At 49.4% G+C, this 11,685-nt stretch overlaps 2 protein-coding genes across 5 annotated transcripts; one reads left to right on the top strand and one right to left on the bottom strand.

The window, feature by feature from the left end:
• Positions 1-3,399: 3,399 nt before the first annotated feature.
• ZNF428 (zinc finger protein 428) lies at positions 3,400-11,680 on the bottom strand. 4 transcript variants are annotated; one of them, XM_081275456.1, is made up of 4 exons: positions 11,295-11,416; positions 9,189-9,221; positions 8,074-8,278; positions 3,400-4,047 (listed from the first exon to the last, which is right to left on the bottom strand). In XM_081275456.1, the coding sequence occupies exons 3-4, from the start codon at positions 8,147-8,149 to the stop codon at positions 3,548-3,550; spliced, it is 576 nt and encodes a 191-aa protein (XP_081131582.1). In that variant the 5' UTR covers positions 8,150-8,278; positions 9,189-9,221; positions 11,295-11,416; the 3' UTR covers positions 3,400-3,547. The 4 variants fall into 4 exon arrangements, with proteins under 4 accessions (XP_081131582.1, XP_081131581.1, XP_081131580.1 ...); XM_081275455.1 differs by lacking the exons at positions 9,189-9,221; positions 11,295-11,416 and adding an exon at positions 11,543-11,680; XM_081275454.1 differs by lacking the exon at positions 9,189-9,221 and having other exon boundaries at positions 11,181-11,316.
• SRRM5 (serine/arginine repetitive matrix 5) lies at positions 4,054-8,069 on the top strand (the record flags this gene model as incomplete). Its single annotated transcript, XM_081273600.1, has 1 exon — positions 4,054-8,069. A coding segment is annotated over exon 1 (1,617 nt), but the record flags the coding sequence as incomplete, so codon positions are not given.
• Positions 11,681-11,685: the final 5 nt, after the last annotated feature.

Genomic DNA, 11,685 nt, shown 5'->3' with positions numbered 1-11,685 from the left:
TTTCTTTTCTTTCTTTTTTTTTTTTTTCTTTTTTTGTTCTATGGCTGTTTTCACATTGAATGGCAGATTTGAGTAGTTGCAGCAGAGCCTCATGGTCCACAAATCTATTTGTCCCTTTAGCATAAAGGTTTGTGAACCCCTTGTTTAACTGAAGACTCCTGTTGGACTCCCTCTCTTCAAACCTACTCTGAGTCTGGAATCACAGATTCCCACCCTGGGAAATACTAGTCCTACCTGGTGTGTGTGTGTGCACGCGCATGTGCATAGGATTTGGGACAGGTCTATCCTGGAACTCTTTGCTGAGGTGACTTATGGGGAAACAGGTTTACAGTTAGTTGACTATCACACTTCTTTTCTCCCAAGATATCAACTTCACCAAAGCCAACTATTCCATTTGGCAACGGTGAAAGCCTAGGTGTTTCCAGTTCAGATATTTTCACATTACTCCCATAGTGGCTCCCCTAATCCCAAATAAGGGCCACATGTTCTCCCACTATAAATAGTGGCCTCAATTACCCTTTGGGTTTCCTGTTCTCTCCACATTTCTCAGATGCCGTAGATTCCTAAGACTCTACATAGCATCACTGTTGGCTTCCAAATGTTCATCTACAGCCCAAACCCCAGGCATGTGGTATAGTCACCTGGACAATGAATCTCAAAATGGGTCAACATGACTCTTACAGTCTCTGGCCTCTTGCACAACTGCCTGCATGACTCTAGTTCTTGAGTCTCCTAACTGCTCCCCTTGCTACCATTCCCCCCTCTAGCCTCTACTATAGACTACCCTTTGTGTAAAGTCAGCTTACATCACTCTGCTCTTATAACCCTACAGTGGCACTCCATAAGTAATATTTGAAGACAAGCCCACCAAACCTGATTATGACTGAGTTCCAGCCCAGAAAGCAATAAAATCCCTTCCTCTTGTTCAAGCTGCACATGCCAGACTGCTTCTGCCTCAGGGCCTTGGCACTTGCTATTTCCTTTGGAGTGCTCTTACATCAGAACTTTGCAAAGCTAACTTCTCATCAGTCAGGTCTCAACACAGCCACCTCCTAAGAGAAGTCCCCCTCAGCCTGCCTAATTAAGAGTCACTCCCATCCCTTCTTCTGACTTATTTTCTGCAGAGCACTCTTTAGCAGCTGAAATCAACACCCTTTGGTTGACGTGATTTTCTTGTGTCCTTTTATACTCTAACAGCTCCTGAGAGCAGGAAATGTCATATCTCAGACCCCCAATGCTTCATCCTATGCCTAAGATGGAGCTTAGGGTGGAGTCTTGAAAATATTCATGGGGCTGGGGATGTGGCTCAAGTGGTAACATGCTCACCTAGCATGTGTGAGGAACTGGGTTAGATTCTCAGCACCACATAAAAATAAATAAAAAATTAAGATATTGTGTCCACCTAAAAAAAAAAACCTAAAAATAAATATTAAAAAAAGAAAGAAAGAAAGAAAATACTCATTCACTAAGCCTCCATGATGCTGGGGCTTTCTGGAAACTATTTTCCACATTCCTTTGCTGCCAGCGGTGTCTGCTGTCAGGAATGGGATTAAGTGACCTTAAAAGAGCTCCAGGAGGGCTGGGGATGTGGCTCAAGCGGTAGCGCGCTCGCCTGGCATGCGTGTGGCCCGGGTTCGATCCTCAGCACCACATACCAACAAAGATGTTGTGTCCGCCGAGAACTAAAAAATAAATATTAAAAAAAAAAATTCTCTCTCCTCTCTCACTCTCTCTTTTAAAAAAAAAAAACTCCAGGAAACTAGCTAGGCCCTTCAATCTCTTCCACCATGACACATCAAGAAGGCACCATCTTGGAAGCAGAGAGCAGCCCTCATCAGCCACTGATGTTGATGGTACTTAGTCTCCAGAACTGTGAGAAATGCATTTTTAATCTTTATAAGGCCCAGTCTCAGGTATTTTGTTACAATAAAACATCTTGTTTTTACCAGCTGTGAATTTATGCCTTGACACCTCAGATTTTGTGATGATCAGTGACAAAGGTTATAGAAGTTCCATTTCAAAGATTAGATGTCAGGTTCTGTGACTTGGATGAGAAGTGTGGATTTTGAAAGACACTTTGGTCCAAGATCCTTCAACAGGAATCAAATGTGTTCTGTGCCAGGCAGGTCAGGCATGGGGCACCCCAGAATGAATGCCTCTCCCATAGGAGGTGGCCCCCACTCAGTATATCAAACTACTGCCTCATGGGAGGGAGTCCCACTCTCATAATTTTTCAAGAAGGCAGAAACTTCCATTTTTATATGAAATTTCCCAATTTTCAATGTTGGTAATCAATGTGATCTTAAAAACTTCAGTAGCTAGCCAGACATGGTGGTGTGTGACAGTAATCCCAGCTATTGAGGAGGCTGAGGCAGGAGAATCACAAGTCCCAGGCTGGCCTCAGCAACTTAGGAGGACCATCTCAAAATAAAAAATATGCTACTTAAAAGGGCAACCCCTTCCAGAACTGTTCTCCCCTCTCTCCCTCTCCTTTATTTTCTCTACAGCATTTACCACCATCCAACGTTTACTGTATCTCATTTGTTTTCTGTCTGTCTCCAGTGGCAGCCCCTACTCACCCCACACCAACTCCACGAAGACAAGGATCTTATTCACTGGTGCATTCTCATTGCTTAGCACACAGCAGGTGATCAAAAATTATTTGTTAAATGAAATGCATTACAATCCCTACTTGACAAAGTTATTTCAAGAACCAAATGATCTCATACAAATAAAGTACAGCACTGTTCAAGTCTTGGGAAGATGGGAGCTAGAATTATCACAAAGTTTCTATTTTTGTAAGTTCCTAGATGCATAATTTCTGAGTCCATATACATTAAGCCGTTGGCCCAGAACCAGACTCTCAAGAAATGCTTGCAAAGCCTTGTATGATTCTGATGGCAGTCCTCTTTGTGAGGTGCTCAGGCAATGTGACACTAGCTGTCCCCCACAAACCATATCCTACTTTCTGGGGCCTGACTAGACTGCCTTTCCCAGGTTGCTTTGCAGTTGGCTCCTTGGTCAAGGCAGGCCAGTGCTCGCAGAAGAACTTCCAGGCTCCTTGTCCTCCCCCACCAGTGGGGCCCAAGTGTGGCCACCCACCCTGTGTGGGTGACGATAGTCTTAAGGGGCAGCCTGGTTACCAAATCACCCACCTGGGACTATTAAATGAGTGAGAAACAAAATTCTGTTGTGTTGGAGCCTCTTCATCCTGGAGTCTACAAGTAAATACATGAACCACACAGATGGCCAGCGGTTAGGAAGTGGAGAGTCATCCTGGCCACAGTGACCCTGAGGTGCCACAAGGAGAAGCCTGGGGTGGGGGAGGGGATAAAGGCCCAGGTGTGTATCTCTCACACACACGCACCCCCCACCAAACACATGCTAGGCCAGCACACACAGAATTTGCCTTTTATTCCAGCCTTCACATGTCTACTACTAAGACAACACAGATCAGCGGTACCCCACTCCCCATGACCATCTGGCTTCCTCAGCCCCCTCCTCCCACCCCACCCCTCTGCCCAGCTCCCTGGGTTGGGGGCTCTGTCTACACCTCACCCCGGGCATGCAGCATGAAGTGGCCGTGGAGCTCGCCGAGGTTGTCAAAGGAGTCCTCGCACTCTGTACAGTGGTAAGTGCCCTCCTCCTCCTCATCGTCCTCCTCCCCCCGCCCAGCTGGCCGTCCCTCCCCAGCTCGGGGTGGCTCCTCCTCTTCCTCCCTGAGGGCCCTCCCTTCAGGGGCTGGTGCTTCCTGGGGAGCTGTAGCAGGGCAGCAGAGCCGGCAAGGTGGGGTGCCCGGTGGGACCTCCCCAAGCGGTGAGCGGCCACAGAGCTGGCAAGGCTGGGCTGGGGGACCTGGGGGTTGGGCTGCACGGGGGGCCCGGCGAGATGGGCCTCCCCGGCCTCCCCCAAGGCGCTGCTTCACCTTGTAGCCCGGGTCATATTCGGGATCATCAGTGGTCTCCTCCTCCTCCTCCTCCTCATCTTCTTCTTCTTCAGAATCCGGCTCTGAGAGAGTATATTCGGAGTCAGAGGAATGCTCAGGGCCTGTCAGGACAGACGAGGGGAGAGAATGGTGTCAGAGGACAGAGGGCTAAGCCCAACTGCCCCCATTCAGACCTGTAGGATGGAGAGGGCAGCCTGGCACCATCTTCCTTCTCCACAGATGGGGCCTCGGGGCACAGAATTGGGCCTGGCACACAGTAGATGCTCCATATCTGTGTGTCCAGAGAATGAATGTCTAGCAAGAAGCGTGTCTGGGGTAGAGTGGGGTTAGCGGCAACAATAAAGCATTCACCGCTATTTTAAAAGTCCTGCTCTTTATTTATGTGTACACACACACACACACACACACACACACACACACACGGCAAAGCCTTAGAGCAACCCTTGGAAGGAGGGTACCATTGTTACTCCACCTGATAAATGTGGAAAGTGAGGCACAGAGCAGCAGGACTCCGCTCGGCTGACACGGAGAGCTACATAGGTGCTGGCCAACACCCACCACATTTGAACAGGGAGTTAAACAAATTAAAACACACATAACATCATTTGGGGAAGAAACCATACACACATAAGCATGTATGTGGATGTATGTGATCAGGTGGAGGAGATACATTTTTTTCTAAGTGTAGATACATTACGGTGGTGATTTTGTGGGTAGGAAGGACATACCTAGGACAAATTTAGGTTTAAGAAAAGGGGACATTTTGAAGTTGACATACAGGAAAGGGTGTTATCAGCAGGTGATCTCGGGGTGCACATGCAGAGCAAACCCCACTATGACAGGGAAACAGCGGCTTCCTCAGCTGCCAGGGAGGGCCCTGCCCAAGAACTCTCGGGGGCGGCACCAACCTTACCCTCATCCACCGCCCAAGGACCCTACTTCCTCAGAGCTGGCCAGGGCACCTGTGCTCTGCCCGCAACAGAACAGCGGCCACAGGCCTTCTGGCACCTCTCTGATCTCCTTTTCTGTCCTCTCCAGCCACAGTGGGCTCCTGGCTATCTCTCAACACCCCCGGTATGAACCCACCTCAGAGCCTTCGCTGTAGACCACACTCGCTCCCTCTTCTCCTCGACTCTGCTCCACTGTCACCTTCTCAGGAATTCCCTAGTCACTTACCCTGTGTACCAGCAGTCCTCCCCAGCCCTCCCTCTGTCCCTTACTCTACTTTTCTTTCATACCCGCCTCACTGCTTGCAGCACATGCCTGTGGAGTGTGCACCATCTGTTCCTGAGAGCAGAGACCGAGGCTCACCGTGAGGCGTGACATCTAGCGTTGTTTGTGCCTGCATGTTTGTGGAACGGAGACCTTTGCATCCATCTTCCAGGCCTCTTCTGAAACATGGCTCTTCCCTCTGCTATGAATATCCTGCCCTAGATTCCAGTGAGGACCCAGGAGGAGGCTCCTTCTTTGGTGACACTATCCCAGACCTCCTCACCCCAGGCAGCTAATCACCATTTCTACTGCGCTTCTGCTGTCCCAGCTGTCCCCAGCTCTGAGCCCAAAGGGCTATGCATTTGTGTCCAGGTTCCATCCCCACCAGACCAGGGACAGTCCTGTGTGGCTCCCTGTCCTCACCAGCCCAGAACAGGTTACGAATACCTGCTGAACAGCCTCCCACAGCTCTGGCTGCTCGTGCCCCATCCTGCTACATCCTGCTGTTTACCAAACGTTTCCTGAGGCCTTGATGTGTACTGATCCCTGTGCCTGGAATGCTGTCCCCGACTCTTTCCACCTAGTCACCTAGTCATTTTCAGGACCAGCATGGGCTGTTCTCCCTGAAGCCATTACCCTGATTCCCCCAGCTACCATCCAGGGGTCTCTCCCAAACTCACTCTGCCCTGGCTACCCCACCTAAGGTCCCCCATAACTGTCCTTAGAGTGTAGCTTCCAGAACCTCCTATGTCTCCCCCATCAGACTGGGGACCCCTCAAGGGCAGTTCTGACCTCAGGTCCCACCACTGTCTAGCAGAGGACGTGCAGGTCAATGGCTGACAGTGGCCCGAGCCCTGACCTCCCTCCCTAGGGACCCTATCCTGCTCTATGGACAATAACTGCTCCTCTTCAAGGCCCAGCTCACATGCTACCTCCTCTGCAAAGTTCACCCAGCCCCCAGTGGTTGATGTTTGTTCACTGGATTCCTTCAACCACTGGACCCCTATCACACTCTGACCACCTTGGGCAGTGACTGAGCAGGTCTGAAGGCTGAAGACTCTTCGAGGAAGGGCTAGAGCTATCACCAACTCCTCCCTGTCTCCAGCAATGCTGAGCATGTCTGTCTCTGAGACATTTGCTGAATAGCTACAAAACGGTGGCAACATCTCCAACTTTGGACCAGGGTCCCTCCCGCTCTCTCACGCCTGACTTCACACTGTCCATCCTCCAGGTGCTTCAGTGCCCACTATGACTTCACACAGTGGGCCCATGACAGGCAATCAGGTCACTGTCCATGGCTATCAGGTCTTGCATGTCCACCATGGCTTCTAGGACCACAAGCCCTTTTGCACCCATCATGCCTTCACCTAAGAGATCCTCAAAGCCCAGCACGTCTGTGGCTTCTACTGGATCCTTCATGCCTGCTACGGCTCCCATATCTCCTGCCTCCTTGAAGGTCACCAAATCAGCAATGCCCAACACCTCCTCAGTAGCCCCCAAGCCGTCAACATCCCCCAACTCAGTCATGAGCCCAAGTAGTTCCAAGTCCACCAAATCAACAAGTACAAAGTCGGCCACTTCTAACCAGTCCCGTAGCAAGTCCCAAGTCCGCAATAAGGTAAGAACGCCCAGTAGGGCAAGCACCGACACAAGGACCAGCAAAGGCAGCAAGACCAGCAGCACAAAACACCATCATCAGAAAGGCACGCATAGCCGGGGCCGCACACCTGGCAGAAGGAGCAGTCGCAGCTCTAAGAGGTCACCCAGCAGGGCCAGCACTCCTAGCAGGATGAGAACTCATGGTACCAAATCAGGCTTAGCTAAAAGGGCGAGAACTCCTACTTCCCATCCAAAATGGAGTCGGGACAACAGTTATAGCCGGCTTAGAACCAACACCCAGGAAAAGAGCAACAGCCAGCTTAAAAATATGAGCAGGAAAAAGAGTTACGGCCCACGAGAAGCCTTAGGTGTGGGGAGCAGTTCCAGGTTGCCTGTAACCCCCAGCCGCTCAAAGAGTTACAGCCCAACTAGAACACCCTTTCAGGGGAAGGGCAACAGCCAGTCTCCAACACCAACAAGGAGAGTGAAGAGTTCTAGTCAGATGACGGCCCCCAGGAAGGAACCAAGTTATAGCCAAACTGAAGTGGCCAAGAGGACCAAGAAGTATACCCAGTCTAGCACCCCCAGAAGGACCCGAAATTACAGCCAGTCCAGCACCCCCAGAAGGACCCGAAATCACAGCCAGTCCAGCACCCCCAGAAGGACAAGAAGTCATAGCCTCTCTAGCACCCACAGCAGGACCTGGAGTCACAGCCTGTCCAGCACCCCCAGTAGGACCCACAGTCACAGCCGGTCCAGCACCCCCAGCAGGACCCGAAGTCATAGCAGATCTAAAACCCCTAGAAAAACGAGAAGTCACAGTCGGAGGAGGACCCACAGCAGGATGAGAAGTCACAGTTGGAAGAGAAATCATAGTAGGGCAAGAAGTCACAACTGGAAGGGAACTCCCAGACATAGAAGAAGATACAGTCAGTCTAGAACCCACAGGAGGAAGAAAAGTCAGAACCTCAGAAAGGAAAGAGGTCACAATTGGTCAAGAACCTCCAGTGAGGAAAGATGTCACAGCCATTCTAGAAGTGGCAGCAAGGAGAGAGACCTTAGCCCATCTAGAACTTCCAGCAAGGAGTCAGATCACAGCCAATCTAGAACCACCAGGAGGAAGAAAGATCCTGGCCAACCTACAACTTCTAAGAGTCTCAGTGTGAAGAGATCTCCTAGCAGGAAAAGAACTTCCAGTCAGGACAGAACGCATAGCAAGACAAGGAACCGCTCCCAATCAAAATTTCCCAGTGGAGCCCAAACCCTAGGCCAGGACAATAGTCAAGACAATACTCCTACCACTAAAGCCGTCTCACCTGGGGAGAGGTCTTCATCATCTTCTTCTAAGCTGGCGTAGCCCCCAGTCTCAGCTGGCTCCCGAGTCTCTGTCATGGCCAGGGGAGGAGATGGGAGACAGGAGAAGAGCAGCAGCTGGGCAGTGTCCCTTCCCGGCCAGCTCTTCAGTCACACCTCCGGCCACCAATTCTTCTAATACAGGATGTTGGCAGATAGAGAGGGATGCTGGACAGGGAAAAGGAAAGGCCTGTGGTGACTCAATAAATTTTTACATAGTGCTCGTCCCCATTCCAAGTCCCACTGTGTACTAAGTGCTGGGGTGAGGCTCTGTCTCAGACTGTCTTCAGAGCCCCAGCTATAGCTCTTGCCCCTCTGGAGGCCTTAATTTCCTTATCTGGGCAATGAGACTGTTTTGTGTTTCTTATTCAATGGGGTAGGAATGGTGACATTCCGTATATTTAAAAGTAGATACTGGCATAGGTGCACTAATCAGAATTAAAGAGTGGGGCAGGCATAAACCCTTTTGGAGCTGGATTGTGGGGAGGTCCAAGGCTTGAAGAGGATCCAAAGTGGTAGTCAGGGATACAGAGTGCTTGGTATTTCAAAACTGAAACAACTGAAGATGGGTAGCATGGCACACACCTGTAATCCCAGTGACTCAGAAGGCTGAGGCAGGAGGTTTACAAGATCAAGGTCAGCCTCAGCAATTTAGCAAGACTCTCAGCATTTTGATGAGATCCTCTCAAATAAAAAAATTAAAAATGGGGCTGGGGTTGTGGCTCAGTGGTAGAGCACTCGCCTAGCAGGTTCGAGGCGCTGAGTTCGATCCTCAGCACCACATAACAATAAATAAAATAAAGATATTGTGTCCAACTACAACTAAAAAAATATTAAAAAATAAAAATAAAAAATAAAAAGGACTGGGAATGTAGCTCAGTGGTAAAATGCATTTTAAAAAAAATAAGCAATTGATATGGTTGCACTAGTTTGTGAATGTCAGCCTTAGCTGTGTATCAAGTGTCAAGAGAAGTGTTTAGGTAAGTATCCTAAATCTGTCACTCTTTAGCTAGGGAGCTTTAAGCAAAGGACCTAACTACCTTCTCTGTATGAAAGAGGTATCTAGGCCTTGACTTACACAAACCTCCAAACCATGTTGAGACATTATCTTCTTTGTACAGATGAGGAAGGTGAGGTAGAGGATAAATGAGTAGTCCAAGGTCACAACATCTGGGAGGTGGTCAAACTAGGATTTGAAGCTATGTCATCCTACCTCTCATAAAATGATTTTGATGGCTCAAGAGATTTTTTGAAGATTTGGTAGACTCACAAATTGCTGGTATGTGACAGGAACTCCATGAACTTCCAGCCATCCCAGGCTCCTCACCTCTCCCTGTGCACACCGGGTCTTATTACATCTGAGATCTTGGTGTACCCTCTGGAATGTCCTTTTTGGCCCCTGTAGATCTGGAGATCTCCTTTTCACCCTTCAAAGCCTACTACAAACACAAGAACCTCTACGCTTCTTCCCAGACCAAACACTCTGCCTCTCCCAGGGAGACATTCCTAATCCTTCTCTTTTATTTCCTCTTTACCAAAAGACCCCCCTGAAAACATAGATAGTACTTTCTGTTTCTCCTACTGCACTCCCTAATGGTGGAGAGCCACACTGGGCCAGTTAGTGAAGGGGCTGGCAAATCCCCTTATATGACAAAGCCTGTGATAGGCACTGGGGATACAATGGTGGAAAATACCTGTCTTCAAAGCCCAGAGGTCAAGTTCATTGCTGAGGACTTAAGATCACACTGAAGCCTGGAAAAAGATGAAACTTGGCAGGAGAACTTCCTAAAGAAGACAATTGGAAGCTGGGCACAATAGCACATGCCTGTAATCCCAGCTACTCAGGAGGCTGAGGCAAGAGTATGAAAAGTTCAAGGCTAGCCTTTGCAACTTAAGAGAGACCTTGTCTCAAAATTAATTTTAAAAGGGTTGGGGGGCTGGGGATGTGGCTCAAATGGTAGCTCGCCTGGCATGCGTGCGGCCCAAGTTCGATCCTCAGCACCACATACAAAGATGTTGTGTCCGCCGAAAACTAAAAAATAAATATTAAAAAATTCTCTCTATCTCTCTCTCTAAAAAAAATTCCTTCTTTAAAAAATAAATAAATAAATAAAGGGCTGGGAATGAAGCTCAGTATTCGAAAGCCCCTGGGTTCAATCCCCAGTGACACAAAGATATCTGGATCTGAGTTTGTAAGGATAGAGAGAATTAAAAATTGGCAAAGAAGAGTTTTTATAATACCCTAGTATATATAGGAAATTCTAATTCTACCATATGCCTGGATAAAAATGATAGATTTAGCAAATAAAAACAGGACACCGAGTTAAATGTGAATTTCAGATAAATAAGAATTATTTAATATATGTATATTCATGTAATATTTGGGATGATGTTTCTGTCTTCCTTTTTGGGGGGTACAGGTGAGTGGGTTATAGGGATTGAACCCAGGTATGCTCTGCCACTGAGCCCTTTTCATTTTTTTTTTTTTTTTTTTGACACAGGGTCTCTTTAAGTTGTCCAGGCTGGCGGTGAACTTGCAATCCTCCTGCCTCAGCCTTCTGAGTAGCTGAGATCACAGGCTGTGGCACCCTTGTACTTTTCTAAGATTGTTATTTACCTGAAATTTTACTGGACATTCTAATTCTATCTGGCAACCGTACAACAGGGACAATCAGGACCTCGCATGAGGTTGCCTGAAGACAACGCCCACCATTCCAGCCCACCCCTCCCCAAACTCACATCACACAAGGCCCTTTCGGAGTATTCCATACTCTGGAATACTAAGCACCTAAGTCACACTCCTACAACACCTATGGTGGTCAGATTGGTTCCCAAGATCTTAAAGGAGTATAAATAAAGCTCCGTCACAACCCACAGGCAAAATCGGTGACCTGGACCCAGCAATGCCCTGAGCCTACAACAACCTACTCCCAGAATGGCCCGCCTGAAAACAACAGGAACGCACTAGCACATATGCTAAGGCAAGGACCTTATACAAAACAATAAGGACCAGTCCCCACAATGCCCCGCGGCAATTCTTCCCAGGATGCTTCGGGCCTATAATGACCACCTTCCAAGACGCCCTACACCGAAGCACTGCCGACTTCCAGGATGCTCAGTAGAGGGCGCAGGACAAAAGGGACCGGACCCCCACAGGGATTTAGGGAAATCCTTCCCAGGATACACCAGGCCTATAACGACCAGCAGACCGACTCCAACGCTGTAAGACGCAGTGCTGGCTTTCCCAGGATGCCCCAGGAGCGTGCGGAGCCGCGTAGGGGAAGGAAAGGAGTCCGGGTCTCGCCCTCAGGTCATCACGGCTCAAGACCGCTGCAGGCTCCTCGGTGACGGCTGCCGCCGCTCCCATCATGCAGCGGGGCCGTAGCGCCCGCTTCCCAGCATGCCCCGCGCACCCCGACTGCGGACACTCACCGGGGCTGGCGGCCCCAGCTCCGGCTCGGCGGTGGCGGCTGCACGCCCAGACTCTGCGCCTGCGTTGCAAGCAGAGTAGGAGGGAGAGCAAGGGGCGTGAGGAGCCTAGGGCGCTTGCGCAGCCAGATGGACCAGTCCTGTCG

Source organism: Spermophilus citellus (genome assembly GCF_964194105.1).
Source record: "Spermophilus citellus genome assembly, chromosome: 18".
In the NCBI taxonomy this organism is placed as follows: Eukaryota; Metazoa; Chordata; class Mammalia; order Rodentia; family Sciuridae; genus Spermophilus; species Spermophilus citellus.
This window is presented reverse-complemented; position numbering and strand designations above follow the sequence as displayed.